The sequence below is a fragment of the Leptonychotes weddellii genome, chromosome 8, assembly GCF_054177405.1.
Source record: "Leptonychotes weddellii isolate Sample4059 chromosome 8, ASM5417740v2, whole genome shotgun sequence".
Lineage (NCBI taxonomy): Eukaryota > Metazoa > Chordata > Mammalia > Carnivora > Phocidae > Leptonychotes > Leptonychotes weddellii.
This window is the reverse complement of record NC_138376.1, coordinates 7915608-7943031: the sequence shown is the minus strand read 5'-3', so window position 1 is coordinate 7943031 and position 27424 is coordinate 7915608. Positions and strand designations below refer to the sequence as shown.

General features: G+C 46.3%; 2 protein-coding genes across 3 annotated transcripts in view; both read right to left on the bottom strand.

Annotated features, from left to right (window-relative positions):
* Positions 1–1017: 1017 nt before the first annotated feature.
* On the bottom strand, positions 1018–2711 carry NHLRC1 (NHL repeat containing E3 ubiquitin protein ligase 1). The gene has a single exon (XM_006727718.3). It carries the CDS (start codon positions 2637–2639, stop codon positions 1452–1454), a length of 1188 nt encoding a protein of 395 aa, XP_006727781.1. The 5' UTR covers positions 2640–2711; the 3' UTR covers positions 1018–1451.
* A 7812-nt stretch (positions 2712–10523) lies between these two features.
* The window catches only part of TPMT (thiopurine S-methyltransferase), a 24597-nt gene continuing 7696 nt past the window's right edge, over positions 10524–27424 (bottom strand). Inside the window, exons 4-9 of one of the 2 annotated variants that reach the window (XM_081827621.1) lie at positions 25130–25262; positions 22151–22203; positions 21459–21533; positions 15318–15403; positions 12568–12612; positions 10524–11616 (exon numbers count right to left, since the gene is read on the bottom strand). In XM_081827621.1, the coding sequence (XP_081683747.1) occupies positions 11504–11616; positions 12568–12612; positions 15318–15403; positions 21459–21533; positions 22151–22203; positions 25130–25262 (505 nt within the window). In that variant the 3' untranslated portion in view covers positions 10524–11503. The other variant, XM_081827622.1, reaches the window with a different exon arrangement.

The window sequence follows — 27424 nt, the reverse complement described above, 5'->3', positions numbered from 1 at the left end:
AAGCACAATGGGTTTCTGGGGCCCGGCACGGACCACGGTCTCTCTTTTAGCTCCAAAGGACAAACTTAACCTTCTGGAACACAGCTTACTCCTAATTTGGGGGCTATCTTCAGTGCGTCCGTTATATCTATCAAACCTGTTTGTACAACAGAAACCTATTGTTGGTAAAACATCAGCTATTAGCTAAAGCAAACTCTTACCTCTCAAAACCACTATGTTCCCCCCGAGAAAAAAAATTTATTTTGCTCCTGCTTCTGATGTGCCCGTGGTTTGGTACTATTCCAGCAACCCTAAACTCGGAGATGTTGACATTCGCTAAGAACACCGTTTATAGAGAACTGGCCACTTCACCTCAAGTTTCCCCCTATTCGCTCAATCGGCTGCAACGTTAAAGAGCAGGCCTTATCTTGGTCAGAGCTTTGTATCAATTCGAGAAGTATTCACGGGTTTCCCAGGGCCTGGCTTAGCATCAAGGGAACTGGTTATTGAGAACGCAGTGTGTGCAATGGGATAAATTTATGGGGCACAGAGAAAACGCCCACCGCAAAAGTGCTTCAGGTCACCACTGGTTATGAAGAGGCAGGTAAACTCATCCTGCCCTGAGCCGACTGTGGGGACTTCTCTCTCTAGGAACGCACACATGGGACAGGCCTGCCTTCCAGGCCTCTCGCACGAGGTGTGTGAGTGTGGAGTGGTCTGCGGTGGTTCCGAACTTATCCCCACACAGGCTTTTCTGCACCATCCAGCTAGTGTTTCCGGAGTGCCTGTGGTGGAGGAGACACAGGTCTTAACAGACACCTTTACCTTTTCCACAGGCAGTTCAACTGTTTTCCTTAGTCAAGTAACTCAGGACCCACAGTTCCTCCATCTAAGGCCCCATCGAAGGAGCTGCAAGTTGAATGACACTCTTGCCCACGCCCATCACACAACCCTGATTTTCTCTTGAACACTCTAAAGTCTCCTTTCTCTGCCTATCCAACCAGAAGAAACAGCTACCAGTAAACAGAGTACACCGAGTAACAATGTACAGTCACATGTTGGTTTTTTTCACATCTGTTAACTTATTTAAGAGCAAGGGGTTGAGGAGTCCGAGTTGCGTTCCCGTTGTGACTGTCACAGTAAGTAAATGAGACCTTGGGAACGTCACTTGAACTCTCGGGGTCTCCGTTTTCCTCATCTCTAAAATGGGATTAATCATAGACATTACCTCCCTGGGTACAGGTGTAAGAATACACTGAGCTAATATTGGCAAATTTCTCAGCACAGGGTGCACATACTCAATAAATGGTAGATTATTATTCTTTAATAATTACCTCAAGCTCTGTAAGTTTGCCAGGCAGTTATAATTATCCCTGTTGGAGAGAGGAGGTTAATTGATCCAAGGTTAAACGATTCATTAGTGGCCTTCCAGGGCTTTTGACTGCAGACCCCAGAACCCCCACCGCACCCCTTTACCCCCAGTCAGCTTTGTAGACTTTTATAGAATGGGCTGCACTGTCCAGCACAAGAAGAGCATTCTCCTTGGTGAAGGTCAGTGCCACAGGATGGGAGAGACCGTGGGTGATGATGGGCTTCAGAGCCGGAAATTCCTCAGGTTTTCCTAGGCATAGGACAGCCTGACTAGAAGTATCTGCAACAATCACATTCCCCTGGTGATCAAAGGTCACGGCTGAGGCAGTTATCCTGGAAGGAAAAAAGAGGCTCAGCCCAAAGCTATCCACCTGGCCGATCAGCTGCATACTTGGGCTGAACACCTTCACCGTGGTGCTGCCGGCCCCAGTCCCCAGCCCCAGAGGCTGCTCTAGGACCGCAATGGCCCCCGTGAGCCAAGACACGGCCACCCCTCGGGGACTGCACAGATGAACTTGCAACCTTTCCGTCCTCTGGAGGACCCCTTCGGGAAAGTCGACTTCCAGCAGGTGCAGCGACCCTGCCTCCGCATCAGTTACCACGACCCCATTCTGCGGGGTGGTCTCCACGCCCCAAGGTAAGGAGAACTGGCCTCCAATGACAAGCTTGATCTGGCCAAAAAAATCAAACACTTTGATGGAACGGTCGCCGGCGTCGGTGACAACCACATGGCAGTCGTTGGTGACGGTGACATCGAGTGGGTACCTAATGTCCTGAGCAGCCTCCCCCTTCTCTCCAAACTGATGAGCACATCCTCCCCCGGAGTCAAAGATCTTGACCCGCCTCCTGCCGTCGTGCACCACGACGACCCGCCCCGTCTTGGGACACAGCGCCAGCCCCGTGGGGTTGACCAGGGTCCCCCAGCCTCCGAAAGCGCGGTGGCAGGTGAGGGCCCCGGGGGCGCAGGGGGCGGCGCGGGGGGCGGCGGGGGCTGGGCGCAGCGCCGAGCCCAGGAGCTCCAGGAGGTGAAGCACCGGCAGGCAGTCGCTGGTGTCGCAGCCCCGGCAGGCTCGGCGGCAGAAGGGGCACTCGAGGGCCAGCGTCCGCGGGTGCGCCAGGGCGGCCACGCAGGCCAGGCACACCACGTGGCCGCAGGGCAGGTTGCGCGGGCGCCGCTGCTGGCGGTGGCCGAACCTCTCAAAGCACACCTTGCACTCGAGCAGGCTGATCTCGGCCTCGCGCACGAGCTCCTGCAGCGCCGGCCCGCTCCCCGACGCCTCGGCCCCCATCGCGCGGCTGCCGGCGTTCCCGTTGCGCTGCGGGTCCGCGGGCCGGACGCGCCCGGGCGCCGCGCTCGGTCACGGTCACGGGGCGGGGCGCTGGTCCTGACGTCGCGCGTCCCGCGCGCAGCCGCTGGGCGGCGCGGCCTGCTGTCCCCTGGTGGGCGCGCGCGGCACTGACTCCGGAGGGCCCGGGAGTGGACCCTTGCTTACAGGCTGTATCCACAGCGCGCGGGCAGACCCGTGCCCTTCGCGACAGTCATGGGTGGGTCACCTCACTTGACGCGCGAGGAAGCACAGCTATTGAAGCACGAGCAGGTTGCCCCCGATTACCCAGGCTGTAAGTGGCAAAGCAAGAACTAGAACACAGTCTTCCACCTGTGGTACCCCGCAGTTTCCAATCCGCGGCGCTGGGCGCTGGGCGCTGGGTGCCGGGCGCTGGGTGCCAGGCGCTGGGGGCTAGGGCGCGCCAGGCACCAAGCGTGGTCTCACAGCTCACGACGCTTATGATCTCACTAGGAAACGCAGACCAGTGAGGGAAGTTAAAAACCGAGGGGGTCAGGCAGGTGTGCCTATTGTCTTCCATCACACCTGTAGTAAAGGAGCTGCTTGGTGAATTCTTGTAAAAATGAATTCGTGTACGAACCAAGCAATGATACAGGACACTAGAAGAAACCCTCTAGGTGAATGAGTGTCAGATGGCGGAGCAATGGCTGGGAATGTCTTCCAGAGGAATATGAAATAAGAAAGCTGGTGATCATAATTGCTAGGGGACTTAATCCGTGCCTGCCTTCTTTTAAGTGGTTGACATAGATTAGCTTATTTAAAGCTCAGGACAATCCTCTAAGGGTTTATTATTTTCCTCACCCCTTTTCTGCAGTAGAGAGGTTAAGAGTTCACAGAGGCTAAGTATCTTGGCCAGGGTCACCTGGCTGGGAAGTGACTGGGCTGGGATTTGAAGCCAGGCAGTTTGCAGAGCCCACCCTCTTAACTGTCCCAGAGGTTCTCAAACTTGGTAAACTTGGCACATGGTGAATACCTGGGTTTCATATGGAGGTTTCATTGGTTCAGAGTGTGGTCTCGGCAGCTGGAATTTGTTAGAGCTCCCCAGGTGATTATAATGGGCAGCCACGTTTGAAAACCACTGCCCTAAACCCCTTCAAATCAGCACCAGGCTCAAGTCTTCCAGCTTCAGTCAAGGCTGAAAACAGAGACAATGTACCATGTGTTTGAAGGTCTGCAAACAGGAGATGACATGAGCTCTCTCAGGAATCCATTGTGATGCTACAATTTCTCATTTTTAGGAGTCTTCCCCATCCCTCCCCATAATGCCTTACATGGACATTGTTTTTATAAGACCACGTACCAGATCACGTCCCTCATTTAAATCATATTATGACCTTCATCCTCTTATTTGCTAGACTTCTGAGAAAGCGGGATTTGTATCCCCTTTTAGGCCCCTGAAGGGAGCTTTAATGTAACTAAAATCACATCAAATAGAAATTAGTTCCTGAAGTAATCTTTGAGTCAAGAAAAACGTTCAGGGGCGCCTGGGTGGCTCAGTCGGTTACGCATCCGATTCTTGATCTCAGCTTGGGTCTTGATCTCGGGGTCCTGAGTTGAAGCCCCCCCATTGGGCTCCATCTGGGAGTGAAGCCTACTTAAGAACAAATACACTCAGGGGGTGCCTGGGTGGCTCAGTTGGTTAAGCGTCTGCCTTCAACTCAGGTCATGATCCCAGGATCCTGGGATCGAGTCCTGCATCAGGCTCCCTGCTCAGTGGGGAGTCTGCTTCTACCTCTGCCTGCCACTCCCCCTGCTTGTGCGCTCTCTTGCTCTCTCTCTCTCCCTCTGATAAATAAATAAAATCTTTTAATAAATAAAAAATTAAAAATATATACATTCAGGGGGAGCCTGGCTGGCTCAGTCGATAGAGATGCAACTCTTGATCTCAGAGTCCTGAGTTCCAGCCCCATGTTGGGGGTGGAGTGTACTAAAAAAAGCAAAAACAAACCAAATAAAAGGGAAGAAATACATTCAGGACACCAAAAATAGAATATTTTTAGAACTAGTGTTGTCTATAGAAATACAAGAGGGGCACCTGGGTGCTCAGTCAGTTAAGTGTTCAACTCTTGATTTTGGCTCAGGTCATGATCCCAGGGTCATGAAATCATGAAATCGAGCCCCGAGTCAGGTCCCTGCTAAGCGTGCAGCCTCCTTAAGATTCTCTCTCTCCCTCTGTCCCTCGTGTTTGTTTTCTCTCTCTCGCTTGTTTTCTCTCTTTCTCGCTCTCTCTGAAAAAAGGAAAGAAATACAAGAGCCACATTTATAATATTAAAATTTCCAGGAACCGGGCGCCTGGGTGGCTCAGTTGGTTAAGCGACTGCCTTCGGCTCAGGTCATGGTCCTGGAGTCCCGGGATCGAGTCCCGCATCGGGCTCCCTGCTCGGCGGGGAGTCTGCTTCTCCCTCTGACCCCCCCCCCCCATGTGCTCTCTCTTTCTCTCTCAAATAAATAAATAAAATCTTAAAAAAAAAAAAAATTTCCAGGAACCACCTTTTAAAAAGTAAAACTAGTGAAATTAATTTGATGCATATTTTATTTAACCCCCAAATACCCCAAATATTATCATTTAGAGATGTAATCACTATAAAAATTATTAACGAAGTCTTACAGCCGTTTTTTAGTACTAAGTAAAATCTAGGGTGTATTTTACACTCCCAGCACATCCTAATTCAGACAGACCCCACCTCAAATGCTCAGTTTCCACATGTGGGCTGGTGGCTACTGCATGGAACAGTACAGATAGACAAAGTCTGTGCTCTAATATATTGCCTTCCCGAGATGCTTTCCAGGCTGATTTCATTGAGCCGGGACTTTCTTCTAACTTGTCTCTGCTCTAACATTGTTTTTAGATATACCCGAAGACCCCAGCTCATTGTTGACTATGGCCAATCTTCAACAGACCGGTCCCTTCACGGTGACTCAGGCCCCCCTGGGAATCCTACCCGCTTCTTCTTATCCTTTGCTGCCCCCTGCGGGGTAACCGGTAGTACTGCACCAAGAGGCGGAGGTCGTCCGCGAGGCAAACCAGAAAAAGCGTCAATAAATCCGAGATATTTGAGAATGTTAGCAGTATTTGCTCTGCCACAGGGTGCTTAGACAGCACAGTGGTTCTGGAAAACATCGTGGCACGCACGCAGACCAAGACTCTAGTGCTAAATTTAAAGTATGGAAATCTAAGTTTGTGGTGTTTGATCAGGGGTTCAGGTTTTCTCGATTACACAAGTCTTTCGAACTAAAAACGTGTATGTTTGAGTCTCATTGTTGAGGATCTGCACGTTCTAGCCGGGCGTCCTTAGACATCATTTTCTTCATAGTTTGCTGCCTCTCTGTGGAAAGAAATAAAAACTATTCCAGGGTTCCTGTCTACCTATCCCAGCCATTCCCTCCCTCCCCACCTGTCCTTTTCCTGTTTTACCAAAACATACAGAGTCCAATTTTCCTTTCTGTACAATCCCAAAATTACTCTTTATCTTCATCCCCTCTTTCTTTTGCTCTTATCTCTGGAAAAGATAAAGTCCTGGGAGAGCAGGAACCACATCTGGTGTTCCGAGACACCATGTCCCCAGCCTAGCACACACCCAAGACACGGGAGAAGCCCAACAAACGTTTTATAGATGGATGATTGGATGAATACTTAAAAGGATACAACTTACAAGCGTTCAACCCAGATGTTGTACCTTCTCGTTCATGATTGTCTAGTATTATAGGAAGCATTGTGTAAAAAGTAGCATTTAGGGGCACCTGAGTGGCTCAGTCGTTAAGCGTCTGCCTTCTGCTCAGGTCATGATCGTGGGGTCCTGGGATCGAGCCCCATGTCAGGGTCCTTGCTCAGCGGGAAGCCTGCTTCTCCCTCTCCCTCTGCCCCTCCTCCCCGCTCTTGCTTGTTCTCTCTCACACTGTCTCTCTCAAATAAATAAGTACTTTTTTTTTGAAGTAGCATTTATCCAGGAACTGTGCTAAGCATTTGCTTATCTCTAGAGTCAATGCTGATAGGTTTCTCAAATACCTTATCGAGTCTAATCCTCATACATACATACACACGTTGATTAATAAAAGGAATGCCCTGAGTCTGGCTCCAACATTTGGAGCTTCCTATGATGATCTCCGTGGATTTCCTCTATGCTTCCCTCCAACATGCCTCACTTAGAATGTTCTGGAATAGCCTCCCCGTGCCTTCCTGCTTCTGCCTAGAACAAGCGCTGAGGGGTGTGGGGGCAAAAAGATTTGAAGAACAGGACTTGCGGGTCAGTGGCTGACCTGTGTGCCAAGTACCACCTGGCAGGGGAGGGGAAACTGAGACCCAGCTCAGGGTGGTTACAGCAAAGGTGAGGCTGAGGAATCTGAGGGGGAAGTTATTTGCTCAGGCACGCGGACCCCTGGTTTTGCAAGTGTGGCAAGATATGCCACTTTCCTGCAGTTTCGAAGGAATCCCAGAATGATTCCAATGACGCCATTACATCCCAGTCTGTACCTGACAGTGACTTTAAAGAAAGGAAGAGGGGAAAGCCCATAGAAAAGAAGCATCTCAATCAGGGAGGAGATGCACAACCTTTGAAAAGGGGAGCAAAGACAGCAGGAGCTTCAGGACGGGCTCGTGAGCCCCCAAGAGCGAGAATGCCCTTTGCCAACCTGAATCCCTCTTGCGCTGGTCAGGTGTGAGTTTCGGGCCAGCCTGTGATTCCTTGGACCCTGCCCTGGGCTGTCGGGATGTCTGCAGCTTTGCTCTCCCCCGGGCCGTCTTGTCTTCCAGCACCCGATCTGACCAGCTCTCTGACTTTGTCACTCATGCCGTGTGTGTGTGTGTGTGTGTGTGTGTGTGTGTGTGTGTGTGTGTGTGTGTGGTTTCTCAGCGGTGAGGGATTTGGTGGAGAGCAGAATGATGTCTTCAATGTCTTGAGCACCTGCAGAATAATGAGCTGGGGATGTATGGCTGGTGACGGGAATCTGGACATTTTAATGTTTCTCAATTTGAAAAACGTGTTTCAGGGTGCCATCCTTGATTGTCTTCTCTTCTCTCCCCACCTGCTCTCCCTGAGCAGTGTCCTCCTCCCTCATGGTGTGAGGGGCCTGCATGCACCCCTAATACAGGCTACAACACAGTGGAATAACGTTCCACGTGCAGTCTCTGCCCGGAGAGCCTACGCTTCCTGGGAACAGGACTGCCTTTAATTATCCGTCCATCTTCCTCCAGGACTTTCAAGAATACTTGTATTTGCTGAATGGGTCTAATCACAGGGGAAAGATTAGATAATCATGGTACAGCCATATGGTAGGACATGATGCAGCTATTAAAAAATCTTGTTTTTAAAGAATCCTTAGTGACATGAGGGAAGGGCTGATGAAACACCAAAGAAAGACAGAAAAGATACAATACTGTCAGGTGATTGATCTCAGCTTTGCAGAAACATACGTGTCTGCAACATACGAGCGTGGGAGCAAACAGGAAAAGGCAACACAGAATTAGTAGTCATTCTCTCTAGTGATAGGATTTGGCCACTTCTGTGTTTCTTCTTTAGACTTTCCTGTGCTTCCCGAGTTTGTTTGTAGTGAGAAAGTATTATTTTATGGTTATTTCAATATAAATGTTACTATTTCATGGGTCTATTTTATTGCTAAATACTTCCCTTGATTATCTTCCTTCTAGCTCCTAGAGTTAACACCAATATTGAAACAAATTTCTGTTAAGACCCAGTGGCTAGGGATCATGGATTTTTAGAGATACCTTTTCAGTTCACGCATTAAAGCCACACACAATGAACAAAACTGGGATGTGATTCTTTGTTGCAACCCAGCAGAGTGACTTTAAGCTTTAAGGCACGTATATGGAATTCTATCCTGTCCCCATCAACTTAGCCACTCTGGTGAATCTGTAATGTAACGCTTGGTAAGAAAACAAGCACATCAGATAAGAAGTGAGGAAAGTGAGAGCTGTCAGGATGAAAGACCATTTTTATTTTTTTAAAAGAGGTCAGAAGACTTTTTTTTTTTTTAAAAACCTTCAAAGAAAATGTGCCATACACATATATATACATGTTAGCATGAACACTTCTAAATTGCTCTTCCTTATTCACAGAAACAATGACAGGTAGGCACTATAGTGGAGAATGGGAAAACTTTATTTGGACTACTTCTTCTGTGGGTCATGTTTTTATTTGTCCCTTCGTTCTTTTGCCCAGAAACTCCCTTTTTGTGACAGCATCTCTCACATCTTTCAGGCAACCTTCTGTGGTCCCCACACCATTAACCCTTTAGAGAACCCAATCTCCAGCTTGCCACAGGTAGGTAATAAAGCTTTGAAAAGCTTTGTATTTTTCTTTCCACATCCATCCAAGTAGACTATTATACACTTTTCTTGTTTTGTCCTGCCCGCCATGAAAACACTGAGTGCACCTGCTGGTGCATTCATGTCTGCAACTTAGGCAGGGCAGGGCATTTCATAAATCACTGTTTGCAGGGCACAGAGGGTCAGCAGATCTATTATTTAAAATACAAGCATTTTTAGAAAATGCTAAAAACAATTCAATTACTCTAAAATAATCTATATACAGTATATCTCCCATCCTGAGACTTTTTAAACAGTCCATATTCTCCCAAAGACGGCACATAATATGTAAAAAATCAATTACAGAGTGCCTGGGTGGCTCAAGTTGGTTGAGTGCCCGGCTCCTGATTTCAGCTCAGGTTATGATCTCAGGGTCGTGGGATGGAGCCCTGCGTGGGGGTCCACACTCAGTGGGGAGTTTGATTCTCTTGCTCTCCTTCTGCCCCTCCCCCCCTGCACTTTCAAATAAATGAATCTCTAAAAAAAAATCAACTATGTATGAATATCTCAATTTTATTTAAGATTCTCTGGGTGCAAGTTGTAGAAACCAACTCTAGCCAGAGAAAAAGAGGTCTATATCATAGGGACATGGGGGGATCTCCCCATTGCAGCTGGGTTTCAGGAGGGGGAGGAAATAGAAACCCAGAACACCCCGGACCCCTCTCCAGCTCCCATTTCCACTCCTCTTTCTGCACATCAGCATGCTCTAGTTCTCAGATCTGTATGCTGGGGTACGGCTGCCCCACAGTCCCTGGGGTCACATTTCGGGTGTGTCCACTCTCAGGGGCTACCTTGCTCTTCCCACCACAATCCTAACAATCCCCGAAGAGAATCGGATTGGCCCAACTCAGGTGAGTCATCCATCCTTGGTTCATTCAACTGGCTACAGAGGTGGAAATCAGGTAGTCATGGCTTCTAGAAGCCCACCCTCTGGATGGGGGCAGGTCGCAGAGAAGCAAGGACCTTGTGAGACAGGAGACTCCAAGTTAATCACCTTATAAGTATTAGAATAAGGCCAGTGCCCGAGAGCATCTGGGAAGGCACTTCCTGCGTGGGGCAGAAGAGGGGGGAGGTCAAGAACTCTGAAGCCTAAGGAAGTTTTCACAGTATTCTGCTTATGACATATTTCTGGGGAGTGTCTGTAGATTTCATCAATATTGAAGGGGTTTATAAACTTCCCCATTACCAACAGCACACACACACACACATACACTCTCTCACATACACACCATCAAGCAACTGCTTTTTTATAATACACACCATCCTATTAACATGAGCTCAACAATCCAAATCATTTAGGTATGAGGTTGTATGGTTAGAGAGAGATGTCTGAGTTAACAAAGTGAGGCTAATGAAAAACAGAGAAGCTGTGAATCATAATGAACAGTCATGAATCGAGCCCTAAGTACATTGTACTTCATAAGATGTTATCACTTAAACAAGATTAAACTAAGAAAAAAAACCCAAACAAACAAACAAACAAAACCCTGCTAAACTTAGAGAAAGACCTTTGTAAAAATTTTTATTTTTTACAGTTTGGGAAAAAATGTCCTTTCCCATATAGGTTGGTTTATTGATACATTTTAAAATATGCTTCTTGATTCTGTTACCATAAAATTATATAAGGAGAAAAAAATGTGAAAAGGGCTGCTAGGATTGAGGATGAGGGTTTGCAGTAAAGCTAATATTTCATATAATTTCTTGGTCTTTTACCTTGAACACTAGTAAAGTGTTACATGACCTCAGTGATTCTAAATTTCATAAGGAGTGTCCATTTCTCTGCCTATTCTGTTTCCTTAAGTTACATGCATTGCGGGGTGCCTGGGTAGCTCAGTTGTTAAGCATCTGCCTTTGGCTCAGGTCATGATCCAAGGGTCCTGGGATCGAGCCCCACATCGAGCTCCCTGCTCCGCGGGAAGCCTGCTTCTCCTTCTCCCACTCCCCCTGCTTGTGTTCCCTCTCTCGCTATGTCTCTGTCAAATAAATAAGCAAAATCTTAAAAAAAAAAAAAAGTTATTTGCATTGCCTTTTACTTTAAAAAGTTACTTATTATTTTTAATTTTATTTTTAAAAACTATTTTTAAATTTTAATTAATTACATTTTAAAAAGATTTTATTTTTAAGTAATCTCCACATCCAATGTGGGGCTCGAACTCATGACCCTGAGGTCAAGATTCGCATGCTCCACCGAGACAGCTGGGAGCCCCTTTAATTTTTAAAATTATACAACACATGCTAGTTGTAAAAGATTCTTGCAATCTGTAAGTAAAACAGGTATATTCTTTTACACTTTCCTTTCTAAAGGTAGCTACTTTACCAATCTAGTTTATGTTCTTTTCTATAAAGTTATACACATTTGTGAACAAAGATCTGTAATGTCACTTGTAAACAATTTTTTCCCAAGAGCCATCCAGAGTATTTTCATGCCTTAGCGTAACTGTCAATTGCCCAAAACCATGTTATTACTTGTTTTTACTCGTCTCATTTACTTTTCCGTACACAGATATAACTTTTCAACAATGTAGTCAATCCCCCAATTTTTATGTCGTTCTTCAAAAACATCAACCTTCTCAAGGCAATGAATGTTGCATATTGAACCTATAACAAGAAGAAAGGGAAACAAGTGAAAATGTTAATGAAGAATGCAATCGAGGGGCACCGGAGTGGCTCCGTTGGTTGAGCATCCGATTCTTGATCTTGGCTCAGGTCATGATCTCAGCCCCGTGTCGGGCTCCACACTCAGCATGGAGTCTGCTTCTTCCTCTTCCTCTGTTCCTCCCCCTGCTTGTACTCTCTCTCAAATAAATACATAAAATCTTAAAAAGAATGCAATCGGGGTTCTTCTACAAACTCATCAAATCATTTTATAAAAGCAGTGTTACTGAAGATTTTTTTTTTAAGTTTTATTTATTTAAGTAATCTCTATACCCAACATAAGGCTCGAACTCATGACCCTGAGATCAAGCATCAGATGCTCTTCCAACTGAGCCAGCCAGGTGCCCCTCTTTTTTTTTTTTTTTTTTAAGAACTTATTTTTTAAGGTTTTATTTATTTGACAGAGAGAGTGAGCAAGTGAGCGAGAGAGAACACATGAGCGTGGGAGGGCAGAGGGAGAGGGAGAAGAAGACTCCCTGTTGAGTGGGGAGCCCATGTGCAAAGGGCTCCATCCCAGGACCCTGGGATCACGACCTGAGTCGAAGGCAGATGCTTAACCGACTGAGCCACTCAGGCACCTCCCCTTCTTTTGTTTTTAATGAAAATGGGGAAATGCTAAGGGCAAAGTGTCTGAACTCTGAATTGCTATTCCCACTGATAACTCCTAAGACCTAAATTAAACATACCATCTCTCTGGAAGAATTCAAATGCCTCTCATACACCACACCACTTAGCTAAAAAGACATATGACAGAGATCGGTCCCTTTTCTAGGATAAAACAGTCTTCAATAAAAGGGTTTCTGACTTTCAGATTTTATAGACTTCTAGACACGAATAGTTGGTAACAGCTTAAACAGTTAATTGTTGACTTTATTTAAAATATAAACAACTTACCGAATAATTTTTTAATTTCAGCATCTGGAATGTAAAATGGTGGGCCTAGGTAAAAGAGAAACAGGGTGAAGAATAATTTCTATAGATCTAATTCTGAAGAGAAATTCTCAGCTGATTTCCAGGGACTTCGGTAGAGTTATTCCATACACAACATCATTATCAGATTGGTGAGGTGACAGGTTCCTCTGCTTCTTCTTTTGCACGTGTCATACCAAAGAAGGAGACTGGCTTACTGAGGGGATGCCAATGTTGGGTGCCCATCTCCAGCTTAGATGAGACGGATGGGCCAGCCATGGGACTTGGGACCTTTCATTTCTTTTTTCCTTTCTCGAGTTTGTATTTAAGTTCCAGTTAGTAAACATACAGTGTAATATTAGTTTCAGGTGAAGAATTCAGTGATTCATCACTTACATACAACACCCAGTGCTCATCACAGGGGCCCCCTTAATCCCCATCGCCCATTTAGCCCAACCCCCCACCTCCTCCCCTCTGGTCACCATCAGTGTGTTCTCTACAGTTAAGAGTCTGTTTCTTGGTTTGTCTGTCTTTTTTTTTTTTGCCCCATATGTTCATCTATTTTGTTTCTTAAATTCCACATATGAGTGAAATCGTGCGGTATTTGTCTTTCTCTGACTGACTTATTTTGCTTAGCATAATATACTCTAGCTTCATGAACATTGTTGCAAATGGCTAGATTTCACTTTTTTATGGCTGAGTAATATTCCATTGTATATGTGTGTGTGTGTATACACATACATACACCACATCTTCTTTATCCATTTATCAGTTGATGGGATTTGAGTTCTTTCCATAATTTGGTTATTGTAAACAATGCTGCAATAAACATTGGGGTGCATGTATCCCTTTGAATCAGTATTTTTGTATCCTTTGGGTACATTCCTAGTACTACAGTTGCTGGATCGCAGGGTAGTTCTATTTTTAACTTTTTGAGGCACCTTCATACTGTTTTCCAGAGTGGCTGCACCAGCTTGCATTCCCACCAACAGTGTAAGAGGGTTCCCCTTTCTCCGCATCCTCGCCAACACCTGTTGTTTCCTATGTTGTTCATTTTAGCCATTCTGGCAGGTGTGAGGTGATATTTCATTGTGGTTTTGATTTGCATTTCCCTAATGATAAGTGATGCTGAACATCTTTTCATGTGTCTGTTGATCATCTGTATGTCTTCTTTGGAAAAATGTTTATTCATGTCTTCTGCCCATTTTTTAACTGGATTATTTATTTTTGGGGTGTTCAGTTTTGTAAATTATAAATTTTGGATACTAGCCCTTTATCAGATATGTCATTTGCAAATATCTTCTCCCATTCCAAAGGTTGCCTTTTAGTTTTGTTGTTTCCTTTGCTGTGCAGAAGCTTTTTATCTTGATGAAGTCCCAATAGTTCATTTTTGCTTTTGTTTCCCTGCCTCAGGGGACATATCTAGTAAGAAGTTGCTACGGTCAATGTCAAAGAATTTACTGTCTGTGTTCTCTTCTAGGATTTTTATGGTTTCAGTTCTCACATATAGATCTTTTATCCATTTTGAATTTATTTTTGTGTATGGTGTAAGAAAGTGGTCTAGTTTCATTCTTTTGCATGTTGCTGTCCAGTTTTCGGAACTTGGGAATTTTAAAATCAGAATGAAGTTCATTAACAAATTCCTTGGCATTTCCTTCATCTTCTGGAGTATCGATTTCCCATGACTCCTGCACTCACTCTCTATACATCCCTCCCACTTTGCTGCAGGCCATTTACTTTAAAGGAAATTTAGCTTCTGCTCCTTTCAAGAAGTATTCTGAATTCCAGCCCCAGGCAGAGCCTGTTGTATTTTCTGCCCACAAGCCCTGCCTTAAGCTTCCTGTGCAGGAATGGAATTTAAATCAGATTAGCAGAGCTGAGGTCTGTCTCCATTAATTTCTAGTTCCATCTGATTGTTCCAGACTTAATTATGGACACTAGGTCTCATCTTTTAATGAGATTTTAAGATCTGATTTACTCAAACAGGAAAAAAACTAGCATATGTAATTATTTATAAAACGCCATACTTAAAAAAAAAACTCTGTTAAAAATCAAAAAGGGGATTATTTTACAATAAAAGTCTATATATTTGGTTTTCACTTCTTCCTGAAAATAAAAGTTCAGTCATGGACAAGGTTAAGCTTACAATGTTCAAGCACATCGAAAGGAGTCCAGAAGAAAACAACGCTTTGATAAGTTCAAAACAAAGATCATTCTTAAAGAATGCAATAAATTGTAAAATTTCAGAAATTAAAAAGCCATAATAGTTTAGAGATATTTCAGCACACCTCCTATTGCCCCACATCCACGTGTCACCCATCGTCCTATGAGGGTGTGTCTGTGTGCGTATTTGTAGGCATGCACCTAACACATCCCCACCAGCATGGATGAAGCGTATATGCTATATTCAAAGCAGGGCAACCAGCCTCTCTTCCTCCTACTCCAGAGCTCATGAGACTTCTCTTTTATATTAGGGCCATCCATGTCTCCCTCTCTTCTGTAGTCTGAGCTGTGAACGGTGAACGAAATGGAAGACAAGAAAAACGCGTATCAAGTCGGAAGAAGAAAAAAAGGTTTATAGTTTCCATTTACCCAAACCAGACTTTTCTTCCTATATAAAAAAGCAGTATTCTTCCCTTGATCTAAATTAGGAGCAGATAATACTATCCGTGTCATAGAATTAAATCAGGAAATGAGGCAACATCTTAAAAAAAGAAAAACAAAAGAAACTTTACCTGCGTGTTTAGTGGGATCATAAGAAAGAACAGCCAAGAGGTACTGAAACCCTTTTCGAGTTAGGGACAGCATTATATCTGCATACCTGAAAAGAACACAACAGAGTAAGGTGTTAGAATTCTCCACAAAGGCAAAGCCTGCAGGAGGGAGAGAGGCAGGGACGGAAACCAGGCTCACTGTCCTCTACATTACTGAGTTTAATTCTTTCTTTCTTTGAGAGAGAGTGCACAAGCAGGGAGGGGAGGCAGAGAAAGAAGCAGACTCCCTGCTGAGCCTGGAGCCCAATGCGGGACTCGATCCCAGGACACTGGGATAATGACCCCAGCTGAAGGCAGATGCTTAACTGACTGAGCCACCCAGGCGCCCTGAGTTTAATTCTTGAATTGACCCCCTGAAGTTGATTCGCATTCTAAATGTCGGACAGTTGGCAAATTCCGTCACCTGTCTAAGCTGGGAAATAGTAAAGATAGGAATCAAAAGGGGGTGGGCTTCCAGAGCCCATCAGACAGGAAGATGTCACATTAAGCCGAGCAGAGGCTCCCTCCAGCCTGTTGCGGGACTTTGAACACACACATCCCAAAGCACTCCAGCTCTGGGGCAGCACTTCCTGGACCAGGCTGGGTATCAATCACCTGAGCACTTGCTGAAAAAAAGATGCTTGAGCTCCATTCTCAGAGCCCGATTCGGCAGGTTTGCTGTAGGGCCTGGGATGCTGCAGTTTAACAATATCCTGGGAGTCTGCTTGGGATTCTCTTTCCCTCTGCCACTCCCCACCCCGCCCCCCGCCAATAAATAGATAAATCTTAAAAAAAAAAGGCAAAAATTCAAGGGAGTATGAAATCAAAGCTCTGCAAGTACCGCATAAACCACGAGTGCTGTTGGCACAGTCCTTTGTGTGGGTGTGGCGGGGTGCAGGTGAGACCACGTCCTGTGTGCCTGATTGGTTCAGAATGGGGGGCACTGCCTGGGGCGGTGCCCATCAGCACAGTGACCCGGAGCGGGAGCTCAGCCCAGTACAGAATGCTGAGCTGTGCTGGGAAACGGAATCGAGAGACCCAGAAAGGAGGTGCTGCTTAGGGGTCGTCACTGTGCTGGAACTGGAGCTTTAGTGGGGTGTGTGGGTTGGCACTGGGAGTTGTGAGAAGTCAGACACGCGGGAGCAGAGATGCAGGAGGCAGAGGAAGCCGAATGGGCAGGGTAGGAGGACAGAGGAGACGGGCACAGGGACGTAGAGATGCCGTGAGGGACAGGCAGACAGAGACGGACAGACTGCCCAGCTCTGAGGGAGCCACCTTGGCTCTTGGCACACGGATTTCACCTGGCCTTGGATGTACTGTGATCCCGGTCCAGGGCTCTGTGAGAAACTGGGGGGGGGGGCCACGGGGGGGTTAGCATGGGGGTTAGGAGTATGCACTCTGCCAGATGCCGGAACTCAAAGCCCAGCCTTTTCACGTAGTGGCTACGTAAGCTTGACCATTCTTAACCTCTGCGTGCCTCAATTTCCTCATCTGTAAAACAGGGACGAGACTAGTAACCAACTCACAGGTTGTGGTGCATATTCAATGAGTTTACACACATGAAGTGCTTAGAACATTGCTTGGTATGAGGTAAGCGCCTGGGTTAGTTTGTGTTATTCTCTTTAGCAGACTCCCCAGCTAGGGCTGGCTTGAGGGGGTCACATGTCCTTGCAAGAAAAAGTGCTGGACCAAAGCAAACTTTTGAACAAAAAACCCTGGGGCGCCCGGGTGGCTCAGTCGGTGAAGCATCTGCCTTCGGCTCAGGTCATGATCCCAGAGTCCTGGGATCGAGCCCCGGCATCAGGCTCCCTGCTCGGCGGGGAGCCTGCTTCTCCCTCTGCCCTTGCCCCTCCCTCTGCTCATGAGCAGGTAATAAATAAATAAAATCTTAAAAAACAACAACCTTAATTTTCTGATTGTTGGTCTTAAGAAGAAGGAAGAAGCGGGGTGCCGGGGTGACTCAGTCTGTTAAGCAAATGACTCTTGATTTCGGCTTAGGTCATCATCTCAGGGTGGTGAGATTGAACTCCATGTTGGTCTCCCCACTCGGTGGGGGGGGGGGGGGGCTCTACTTAAGATTCTCGCTCTCTCTCCCTGTTCACACTGTCTCTCAAAATAAATAAATAAATCTTTTTTTTTTTAAGACTTTATTTATTATTTGACAGAGAGAGACACAGAGGGAACACAAGCAGGGGGAGTGGGAGAGGGAGAAGCAGGCTTCCCGCCGAGCAGGGAGCCCAATGCGGGACTCGATCCCAGGACCCTGGGATCATGACCTGAGCCGAAGGCAGACGCTTAACGACTGAGCCATCCAGGCGCCCTAAATAAATAAATCTTAAAAAAAAAGAAGAAGAAGAAGGAAGAAGTCACTTGCCGTCCCCATGAAGGTGATCAGTCAGACTGGTTTGGCAGGGTTTCCTAGGACTGACACATTTCATTCCCTTTGGAATGTGGACTTTCTCAACCACTTTCAAAAAATTCAGAAAAATGAGAGAGGTTTGCCCCACTGATTTATGTTAAGCCAGGCATCTGAGGAGCCCAGCAAGCAAACACGTCAGGACTTGCCTACGTGCAATCAAAGCAGAAAAGATGCCCAGTGTTAATGACAGGAATGAGATAAAGTTCGAACATGTTAAGAACCAGGACGAAGATAAAGAAATGCATTTTTCTAGGCTTGAAGTAAGTAGTTATTCTGGTAACAAAGGTCAACATGTTCTCAGGTGTGCTTGGGGCTGTGCTCACACACGCATGCACACACAGACATGTGCACACAGAGACTTGCACACGCACACACACACAGACGCGTGCACATAGAGACTTGCACACGCACACACACACGTGGCTGGGCTGTGAGGAAAGAGAGAGGGGGATCCAGGGAGGACTCAGAGCCTGTGGCTAAGCTAGAACTGGATGCCCTAAACAAGACTTCTAGATGGGGTCTCACTCCTCATTGGTAACCATGAAACAGCAGACCAGAGGCCACTCAGATGGCCTTTATATCTGGGACAGAGGAGGTGGTAATGGCTGGTCAGAAACAGTGGGTTTCCTTTGCTCTGAGTCTACTTTGCTTTCATTCGTTTATTTGACAGGTATTTGTTAAGCTCCTACTATGTGCTAGACATATACTCTACCAGCTAGTGGGGAAATAGCACAGTGTGCCTGGTCTGCCCTCGTGGTGAGCTCTGTGACTTCCAGTTTGCTCCCCACTTGGGGATTTGAGCCACACAGATCAAAGCCCCTGCAAGGACTAGCCTCAAAGAAGAGGATGAACATCATCAGGGAGACCTCCAGCAGATGCGGGTTTAGCAGACATCCGTGCTGTATTATGGAAACAAAGAGGCCGCACGGGATAATGTGAGTTGCTAAAGGACACTGAGGTCACACAAGAAATGCAAAGCAGACACTGAAACATGATGTGGACGTCTGGGTCTGGGAGGAAGAGCAGAACTGGAAATGTAACAATGAGAAAGGCAGGTACGAGGCATGATTTGTTCTGTTATTTCCCCCAACACGTGGCACAGTGTGTATTTAGAACATGGCTGGAACCTACTACGCGTTCGTTGAATGACTGAATTAAAGTAGCAGACTTGAAGGGCTCAGTAAAGAAGCAAGGGCAAGAGACAGGCAAGCACAAGCAAAGCTGAGGATGGTCCCTTAGGGAATGATGACTTCTAGGCGTGTGAGGAAGGGGACTTGCCTACGCGCAATCAAAGCAGAAAGGAAGGGCTTGAGGAGCTGTGGTATTGTGGAGGAGGTAAAGAAGGAGGAGTGGCAACAGAAAGAAAAAGGAACACAGGAGTGTGAATTATCACTGAAGGAAAATGTATATTAAGAAAATGTGTGGGGCTCTTGGGTGGCTCAGTCAGTTAAGCATTTGACTCTTGATCTCAGCTCAGGTCTCGATTTCAACGTCGTGAGTTCAAGCCCTGTGTTGGGCTCCAGGCTGGGGAGCCTACTTAAAAAAAAAAAAGGAAAGAAAACGTGGCAGGAGGGGCACCTGGCTGGCTCCGTCAGTAGAGGAGGGGACCCTTGATCTTGGGGCTGTGAGTTCGAGCCCCACGTCGGGGTGGAGATTACTTAAAAATGAAATCTTTGGGATGCCTAGGTGGCTCAGTCGGTTAAGCGGCTGCCTTCTGCCCAGGTCATGATCCCAGGGTCCTGGGATCGAGTCCCACATCGGGCTCCTTGCTCAGCAGGGAACCTGCTTCTCCCTCTCTCTCCCTCTGCTTGTGCTCTCTCTGTCAAATAAATAAAATCTTAAAAAAAAAAAAGAAATCTTTAAGGAAAAAAAAAGAAAATGTGGCATGGTCTACTTAAAGATTAGGTTTCGCAATCAGCTTGACTCATGCAATAATTTTTAAGAAATAAAAATTTTATTTCACTGATGTGGATGCAAGCCTTTGGGTATGTGTTGAGTCTGCCTCCATATCACAAACTAATTCAACATGTATATGCTATCTCCAAGTACATACGTGAGTGATATTGGATTGGAAAGCACATAGGAGCAGCCATCTTTTACTCTGTACGCTTTCTCATGTTTTTATTTTTTTTTTCCCCAAAGATTTTATTTATTTATTTGACAGAGAGAGAGAACACAAGCAGGCAGAGTGGCAGGCAGAGAGAGAGGGAGAAGCAGACTCCCCGCCGAGCAGGGAGCCCGATGTGGGGCTCGATCCCAGGACCCTGGGATCATGACCCGAGCCGAAGGCAGTCGCTCAACCGACTGAGCCACCCAGGCGCCCGCTCCACCTCCACTTTTTACCCGGTAGCTGTTTGGGGCACTTGCCATGTGTCAGGTGTGAAACACTCTATCAACACCTTTAACCCACCAAACAACCCTGTGGGGCATATGCCACCATCATTCCCATTTTGCAGATGAAGAACCATGGAGGGTGGAGCCCAAGGCAGGGCTTGAGTTATGGTCAAAGAGATCAGGTGTTTGACCGCAGTCAGAATTCAGACTCAGACCCACGGAGTTTGGTCAAAGCCCAAGCTCATGATCCCTCCATTATTGTCCCTGCAGGAGTTGTGGGGATTAAAGGAAAGGACGTATGTGGAAAGCACCTGGCTACTCTCCGTAACTGTCTGAATATTAGCTACCATTATGTCAGAGCTTTGGTTAGTGATGTTTTTGACCATTCTTGTACCTACTCTTAGGAGAAAATAAAATTAAAACATGAGAGGGGCGCCTGGGTGGCTCAGTCGGTTAAGCGTCTGCCTTCGGCTCAGGTCATGATCCCAGGGTCCCGGGATCGAGCCCCGCATCGGGCTCCCTGCTCGGCGGGGAGTCTGCTTCTCCCTCTGCCCCTCCCCCTGCTCATGTGCTCTCTCTCTCTCATTCTCTCTCTGTCAAATAATAAATAAAATCTTGATAAAAAAATAATAAATAAATAAAGTTTCATTGGGCGCCTGGGTGGCTCAGTCGGTTGAGCGACTGCCTTCGGCTCAGGTCATGATCCCGGAGTCCTGGGATCGAGTCCCGCATCGGGCTCCCTGCTCGGCGGGGAGTCTGCTTCTCCCTCTGACCCTACCCCCTCTTGCGCTCTCTCTCTCTCACTCTCTCTCTCAAATAAATAAATAAAATCTTAAAAAAAAAAAAAAGTGGAGGTGGAGGGAGCGGTTTTGGCAGACATGCCCCCATCTTGCAGAGCAATCAGCTGAGACCTGGATCAAGGCATCCCAGCTTGGAAGTGACAGAGCCACAAGCCTTGCACCAGCTCCCCACGGCCATGGCCAAAGCCTACCCTTTTTACACAAAGATGGTACTGAATTTAGGTCTTCTAATTCTGGATACAAGAAGCTATTTCAAACTAGTGAAAAAAATTTTTTTTTTTTTAAGATTTTATTTATTTATTTGACAGAGAGAGACACAGCGAGAGAGGGAACACAAGCAGGGGGAGAGGGAGAAGCAGGCTTCCCGCCAAGCAGGATGCAGGGCTCGATCCCAGGACCCTGGGACCATGACCTGAGCCGAAGGCAGACGCCCAACGACTGAGCCACCCAGGCGCCCCAAACTAGTGAAAGGCTTAAGTAATCTTCTGCAGCTCACGAAAAGTACAGCGCGTTAAATGAAGAAGGCCAAAAAGGAAAAGCCAGCGTAATTAAAGAAACCAAATTACTCACCGTTCACGATCGCCTGGGTTAATAGCAACTAAAGCTCCTCTGTCCCAGATCCGGTCAAATTTGCCAATATTGGCTCTGTCAGGAAGAAAAAGAAACAAAAATACATCTTATATAAGAAAAACCAAGTCTTGAACAAGCAGCACAGTGTTCCCAGTGGGGAGTGCTGGTACTTCCCCAGGGATCGGGATCTCTGGCTGCTGTTCTCAGGTCTGCAGGGACGTGTGGACGTGGGTGTGAGGAGCTCCTTCCAGCTTTAGGAGATGGTGGCAGTAGCCTCCCCCTTCTTCTCTGACTTGGGAGCACAGGGGAGAGCTACAGGACAATTTGGGACCACCGTCTCCCGGCCCCCTGAGGAAGTATCAGGGCCTTTCAGGAGATAAGGTATCACCACCACCTTCTGCACTTGGAGATTCCTATTACCGATCAGGTGGAAAGCGAAGACACTGTCTTGCTCGTCCTTCCTTTTCCCGACCTGCCTCGAGTCATAACAATGTCCTCCATATTTTGGAAGCTATCCAGGGACGAAGCTATCAAGTGTGCCAACAGGTAGGCTGCGGTCCAAAGAACTGCAGGATAAAGACTCACATCCATGCTACCGCAAGCGGATGAGGTAATCAAAAGCCCTCCCTCACCCAGCACTGCCTGGTGAGCCCTCAAGTTATTCAAAGTGCAGAGGTGGGATTCAGTCCTACCTGGGAAGATCAAAAAGGTTGCAACAGTACAACGAAATGTTCCCTTTACAGCTCTGTAATGAAAGTCAAGAAAAAAAAAATGCTGTTTAGTTAGGAGCTACCTGGATGGTTAAGGAAAGACAAGAGGGTAGCAAAGCACAGCAAAGGTGGTGGGGAGAGAATATGTAATTAAACATGAAGAATGTAATTGTACTGCAAAGAATTTTTTTAACGGAAAATAAAACCTTCCTACAAATAATTTTTTTTAATGGCACTGTGTTTTTTAGTTTAGTTTTGTTTGTTTGTTTGGTTGGTTTTTTTAAGACCTGTCTGGGGTTCTTTGGGATCAACTCAAGGAGAAAAATCATAGAGAGGTTAACCCTGAAGATGAGTTAGCTATTATTTTCAAAGCTTGTTCCGTTTTAGCAATATTAACTTTAGCAGAGTCTGATATTTTGACACTGTTAAAGGTAAATAAACTGGTCAACCAATGACCAGGCAGGCTGATAGAGGAAGGTCAGATACTTTTAAAGTCATTCATGCAAAGTCCAGTTGTGTGGACTCCTGGCTTTTCTCGCTTTCATTCATCGGCTAGTGGGCACTTATTGCCTGAGCCCCTGGTGGACAGGACTGCCCTGGGTTCTAGAGAGTGGGTGTGAATCTGACCGCAGGGAGGACAGCCCGGTAGAGCAGAGAGGCGTGGGCGTGAGACACATTAAGGACAGGATGGCCTGCCGTTCTGGTTGCATGCCTGAGAACATAGGGACTCAGAAGACGGAGCAGGGAGCTGCCTGAGAGCACCGGGCAAAGCTCAACAAGAGGCAGCCTCTGAAAGGGTGTCTGGATGCATCTGCTAACATTACAGGGTGGGGGAGCTGGGGGTGCAGTCCAGGGGGCGTAAACAGACATGGATTCCTCTAGGTCCAGGGGATGTGAGAAGCCTGGGGGGTGGGGGTGAGGGTGAAGGGCAAGGAAGGACAGGTCAGGACATGCAACTATTGGATCGTATCCTGAACTGAGGCACCAACAGGGGTTGACGAATAGAGGAAGGGTCTCTAAAGACCAGTCTGGAAGCACCGTGGGGGTCAACACAGAGGGGTGGGCGAGGTGGCAGAGAGGACAGCCAGCGAGTCTCAACTTTGCGGAGCTTTAAACAGTACTGATGCTGAGCCCCACCCCTAAAGATTCTGATTTAATGGGTCTGGGGTGAGCCCTCGGACTGGGAATTTTGTAAGATCCACAGGCCTTTGCAAATGTGCCCCCGAGGCTGAGAACCACTGCTCCAGGAATAGCCTTTTCGGATTGAGTAAACTCCTGGGATGATTTGAGAACAGGGTGGGAGGAAGCTGTAAAATAAAGTACTATTAAGCCTCCTACTGACCTGCCATTAGTTTCAGTATTTAGAAAACAGAGTACCTTGTGAGAGACTGAATGTACCAACAGGGACGATGACCAGACCACGTAGGACCAGAGAGCTTGGACCCATTGTGGCAGCCAGCCTGGGAAGCCAAGCCACAGTCTCGGCTTCGATGACTTGTCAGTGACTGCCAGCCACCCTAATTTTTATCCCCTTTTCCCCTTCCAACTCAAGATCAACCAGAGAAAGCCAAATACGCTCCCCAAACCAATCCTGCAGGATGCCCCCTCTCCATAGCCCACCTCCGCCTCCCCAAGCCAACAGCCTCCAATCAGCCTCCCTGTGGTTTCCAGCCCAAAGCTCTCCCACCCCCGGCCTGCCTCTGAGCCTCTGACCACAAGTAGCTGGCCTCTCTGAAAAAACAGCCTCTCGTGTTCTCATTTGGGTGGTCTTCTATTCCCACGTTCTTACCCCCAGTGGGCGAAGCAGTTCCCGGGGCTCGTTGTGGTCACAGGATGAAGACAACTCCCAAATCTATCACTTCCAGCCCAAACACCCCCCACTGCCCCAGAGACATAAAGCCATTTGCCAGCTACATCTTCGCCATTCCACAGCTCTCTTAAACTCATCATCTTTTTTTCTTTTTAAGTGATTTCTACACCCAACGTGGGGCTCGGACTCACAATCCAGAGACTTAGAGTTTCATGCTTTATCCACCGAGCCAACCAGGCGCCCTAAACTCATCATTCTGAGAACAAAACTCATTTTCTCTGCCTCTTCAGCTTGCTTCTCTTTTATTCTCTGCCATCCATTCTAGTCATCTGGGCTGGAGATGCAAAGTCAGCTCCCCGCTTCATCCCCACTCAGTTAATCCTAAATCCTGTCCGTCTGACAGCCTAAACATTGCTTTGATCTGTCTGTTCCTCTATATGCCCTATGGCCCTCTGAGTGCAAGCCTTCAAGGGCTCTTCCCTGGACCTCTGCTCACAGCCTCTCATCTGGTCTCTCTTCCAGGAGGCCACCTCCCTTGAGGCCCCAAGGATGGTTCGTCTCAAAAGAAAATCCAGGCGGGTCGTGCTCCTCCTTAAAATCCTTACTGCTCAGGATGAAGGACCAGCCTCGCAGGGCATCTGACACCACGCCCCGGCCTGCCTGTCTGCCTGTCCGGGCTCTACCTGTCACGATGCTTCAGGAAGCATCCCGAGGCTGGGTTAGGGGACTCTCCTCTTTATTCCCTTCATACCCTGTGTCATTATGCTTAGCTCTGTGTATGACAAACAGCTTTCTCTGTTTTTCTTCTCTCCTAAGTGAAGAGATTCTTTAGGACAGGGACTCTTTTTATCTCTTCAATGTCTTATGTGTGGCACGAGACATTCTCAGAAATGCCTGTTTATAAATAAAAAAAATCAAACAAACCCAAACCAAAGCCATGAGTCTAGATAGACTTTGATATCAGCGGTTATATATATTTGTGCATATCTAGTGATCACCTATCTTTTTCAGCCCTAGCTCCTTAAACTCTGTAATGTTCAGGTGAATCTGTGTGAGAAAGTGGGGTCATGTGACACTCGTAGTAACCCAGGCAAAGAAAAATCTTTCTTATGGGGACATGGAAATCATTATTTACCAAAAACAAGACAAACCTTGAAAACTTTGGCTCCAGGAATTTCCATGATGGGTTCTTCTGAGTAAGAAAGATTCTGCTCTGTAAAAAATTCCCGTATCCCAAGTTCACTGATTTCCACACCTACGACACTGTGTCCTAGGTCTGCAAACCTGCATGAAATCATATATTTACACTTACATTTTCCTTCCAAATACAGAACTACATAAAAGGGTATATCCCAATAAACATTTCCCTTAATTTTAAGGGATTTATATGAATTCGGGGTCACAGGCGTTCATAGAACTTATAGGGAAGTGGGTCTGTTTATTCTGAAACCTAATAGTATACGGAATTCTGAAAAACTGATTTATATGGCCTTAGGAAAAAATTAAAAATTTGGAAAACTCTACCTTAAAATGTTGATCTACTTACAAATGGGTTTGATTAAAAGAGTTTCTAATTTAAAAGCATCCTGTGGGGTGCCTGGGTGGCTCAGTCGGTTAAGCGACTGCCTTCGGCTCAGGTCATGATCCCGGAGTCCCTGGATCGAGTCCCGCATCGGGCTCCCTGCTCGGCGGGGAGTCTGCTTCTCCCTCTCCCACTCCCCCTGCTTGTGTTCCTGCTCTTGCTGTCTCTGTCTCTGTCAAATAAATAAATAAAATCTTTAAAAAAAAAAAAATCCTGTGGATTAGAAATGCTTTTTAATTTCTCTAAATCAGCCCTGTCCATCAAAACCCTCTGTGCTGATGGAGTTGTCCAATCCAGCAGCCACTAACCACATTGGCTATTGGGCACTTGAGATGTGGCGAGTGTGGTTTAGTTCATTATTTTATTTTTTTAAAGACTTTATAGAGAGTGCGCGCGCACGCGAGTGTGGGGGGGAGGGGCAGAGGGAGAGGGAGAACCTCAAACAGGCTCTGCACTCAGTGGGGCTCCATCTCACTACCCCGAGATCACGACCTGAGCCAAAATCCAGAGTCAGAGGCTCAATAGACTGAGCCACCCGGGCGCCCTCGTGTGACTCAGTTTGAACTGAAATGGCCACATGTGGTTAGTAGCCATCATGCTGGAGAACAGGGCTCTAGAACATGAGCATCCATTCCTATAATTTTACCATTTCCATTTACTTACAATAAGCACTATCCAGAAATGTATCTACCTGCCATATGCAGATAACTAGTGTTTTCCTGGTAAGCTTTATAATTACAGAATCCACAATCTTGGGATCTTGGACTCCAGAAGAAATAGTGCTAGTACCATAGTACTAATTTTTATCAAATTAAATAAACACATACAATCAGTTCTGCTATAATGCAACACAGGCATCCCTAAAAAAATCACTGTGCTATGCAAAATCATGCGATAAAAACTGAAAGGCTTATGGGGAAAATGGGGAGCGGGGCACAACATTGAAAAACTTAGCCACAGCGGACTATTACTCAGCCCTAAAAAAGAATGAAGTCTTGGGGCGCCTGGGTGGCTCAGTTGGTTGGGCGACTGCCTTCGGCTCAGGTCGTGATCCTGGAGTCCCTGGATCGAGTCCCGCATCGGGCTCCCTGCTCAGCAGGGAGTCTGCTTCTCCCTCTGACCCTACCCCCTCTCATGTGCTCTCTCTCTCTCTCTCTCATTCTCTCTCTCAAAAAAAAAAAAAAAAAAAATCTTTAAAAAAAAAAAAGCATGAAGTCTTGCCACGTGTGACCACATGAATGGACCTTGAGGGCACTGTGCTAAATGAAGTAAGTTAAAGTAAAAAGAGAAAGACGTATACTGCATGGTTTCACTTCTATGTGGAATCTAAAAAAAGAAAAAAAAAAAAAACAAACAAACCAACCAAGCTCGTAGATCCAGAGAACAGACTGGTGGTTGCCAGAGGTAGGGGTGGAGGGTGGTCAAAATGAGCAAAGGGGGTCAAAATTCCCAGTTATGAAATAAATAAGCCCCATGGGGATGTAATGCACAGCATGGGGAATATAGTTAATAATATTTGAAAGTTACTAATGGAATAGATCTTAAAAGTCCTCATCATAAGAAAAAAAATTCTGTAACTACGTCCAATGATGGATGTTAACTAGACTTATTGTGGTCATTTTACAATATATACAAATATTAAATCATTATCTCATACACCTAAAACTAACACAATGTTATATGTCAATTATACCTTAATTAAATTTTTAAGAAAGCTGTTACACATTTGCCATAACTTATCTCTGTGAATCAGGATTTTCTCAAAAATATACAGTTAACACTTTAGAAATAAACTGAATAAATAATGCATAAGAAAAAAAAAAACAACCTTGTCAGTGCCACATTAAAAAGAAGAAAGAGGGGC